At 38.4% G+C, this 2,500-nt stretch overlaps 1 protein-coding gene across 1 annotated transcript in view; it reads left to right on the top strand.

The window, feature by feature from the left end:
- The window catches only part of LOC138022500 (interferon regulatory factor 1-like), a 19,579-nt gene that overhangs the window by 15,629 nt on the left and 1,450 nt on the right, over positions 1-2,500 (top strand). Inside the window, exon 7 of the mRNA XM_068869658.1 lies at positions 1,325-2,500. This exon is cut by the window's right edge and continues 1,450 nt beyond it. Coding sequence (XP_068725759.1) covers positions 1,325-1,363 — 39 coding nt within the window. The 3' untranslated portion in view covers positions 1,364-2,500. The remainder of the gene's footprint in view (positions 1-1,324) is intronic.

Here is a 2,500-nt window from a genome sequence, read left to right as displayed (position 1 = left end):
ACGGAATTACCTTAACCGATTCGATGTTCGTCTCCCCCATTACATCGTCAAATGCTATTGCTATTGCTATTTTATTTAAGTTATGTTTTTTCACTTTAATTTAAATCGACTTTCTATGAGAACGTTCAGTGTCGATGAAGTTAAAGGGGATATGTCACGCCAAAAGAATGTCTTTTCATGACACTTAAAATACCCAAAAAGTGGAATGAAACATTGCAATAACTACTTAACACTGTTGAACAACATAAAAGAAATACATACAGCAAGAGGAAAGAGAAGCACGGATGAACACAAATGGACAAGATTGAAACGATTAAAATTTATGGCAAATCGCCCGAAAAAAGGTCGTTTTTGATCATAATCATCTTGCTTGTGATGTAACGATAATTTTGTCAGTAAAGGAATTCAATTCCACATTGCCGGCTATCTTCGAGTTTTCAACTCGTGATTTACTTGAGATTTCCCCGAAACACCCTAAAATCACGTGACATAGCCCCTTTAAGGAAGCCTGATAAAAATCCGGGCTTTGAACGGCTCAGTGCTGAAGAAGTGAGCAACGCAATCGAACGATTCTGTAATCGAGTCCCGTTCTTATCCGGTTGGGTCGTACCTCATGCTGGACACTATTTTTCATTGGCTGTATAGTGTCGTACTTCCAGTTGTTGTCTGTGCTAAATCTATTGTTATCTTTGTTCGTTTTATTGTTCTTTTGGCCAATCCTGAAGCCTGTTCAATGAGGTACGACACGACCTTTTTAATCTACATTTTTATAAAGGTGCTTTGCGACCGTTGTAGTTCGTTCATTAAAAGTACGATACAGAAAACACCCGCATATACATGTAAGAACACTTTTTTCAGGTCTAAGGTTGATCTTGTTCTTATTTGAGGGGTGCTTAGTGAGAAATCACCCTGAAAGTGTTCTTCAAATGTTCTTAAAATTGGTTTCAGAAAAACTTCAAATTATATATTACTAGAGGTTTAATTAACATACCCTGCTGTTTATAGTTTGTAATGGTCCTGAACATCATAATACTTTGATATAAGTTACTGTACTGTATTGTTTCCTTATCCTAATACCCTTTCCCTTTGTATTAAGAGCATGCTTTAATTATCAGGCTGAATTTCTTTTTATTTATATGGTGCTTTATTAGCCAAATTTCAGCCTGATGTTCTTAATCCACTCGTTCTTATATGCGGTTTACTGTCATCTTAGAAACTCATCCGAAGCAGGACGTCAAATATGAGGCCTTTATCTATCTTTCGTCCGACTCTAAATTCTCATTCCTGTAATTTACCTCAAGTCTGGTATTTCTCCTTTTTGCAGGTCTTGCCCTTCAGGTACTCTCAAATGATGCGCGAGTAATCATTGCAGCAGCACCAGAGTCAGACCGGCGTAGCAGCTATAGTTTTAGTTAATCAGAAATTTATTGAGTATCATTTAGGTATTAACATAACTTAGCGTGTCCTCAGGCAAAGAGCTACGCAAGGCGGGTACATGCAGTTGTCAAAGGGCAACCTGTCTTTACTGAATGTAACTATTTCATCTTTTTATCGAGAAATTTCCGACTATGTGTATTATTCAAGGTTATTTGGCCAATCGAATGGCCAGAACTTGGTCACATGACAAACGCCAAGACTATGGAAGTCAAACTGGATACCCTAACAAAACTATTAGTCGTCCGAGTATATGAGTTTCAGTCATAAAACTAAGACGAGATTCTCAACATTCAAAAACAAAGAAACATCCCTTCCGAATAGTGAACGAGTCTGCGACTTAAACTTCGGACTGGAATCAGTTTTTACGCCCCTGCCATAAGGTTAACTCCGCACAGCTTTGAAATTTCAGGTCTCCTCCCAACGGCATTGCATTTCTTTTCAAGTTTTGTACAATTTTAGTACTGGCACAAAAACGTAAAATTATTTTGGGATTATTGAAGGAGATAGCATTCACAGCTTCTCCTTCACATGCCATGGTCTTACTTGTTCAGTGATAAAACTGCAGGCAAAGCTTGCGCAATAGTGCAACTTATGAAAGCGTAAAATTAAGAATGAGACAATGGGAAAAGCAAAGGTCGCTGCGCGGCCTTGTACTTGCCTACTCATCTTAAGGAAAGCCTAATACTGAGCTCAAAATTAGCGGTCCACACAAACGACCAGAAAGTTAACCGTGCAACCGGTTTTTGGTAAAAAAAAAAAAGCACAGCTTGGTTGCCCGAAGAACAGAAAAACAGACAACCCTGCCGAAAATAGAAAGTGAATTACGTCGGTTTTCTCTTGTCAATGTCCGATAGAAGTGTAAAGTTAATTATCATTGATTTGCCGCGGCTGAGCATTTTCCTGTGTTTTGAAGATCTGTAGCTTTTACAAAACATTACCAGATAGGAAAATCCAAGAGACAAAAGCAATACTCACCGCTACGTCAGCAATTGTCATAAATGTGCCAACCAGAGGTTTACTGGCTGTCGAAACAAAGGGTTCGTTTGTTCTGTGGTTGGCAAAA

This window comes from Montipora capricornis, chromosome 10, assembly GCF_036669925.1.
Source record: "Montipora capricornis isolate CH-2021 chromosome 10, ASM3666992v2, whole genome shotgun sequence".
NCBI lineage: Eukaryota > Metazoa > Cnidaria > Anthozoa > Scleractinia > Acroporidae > Montipora > Montipora capricornis.
The sequence above is the reverse complement of the archived record's forward strand: the minus strand, read 5'-3'. Positions and strand labels throughout refer to the sequence as shown.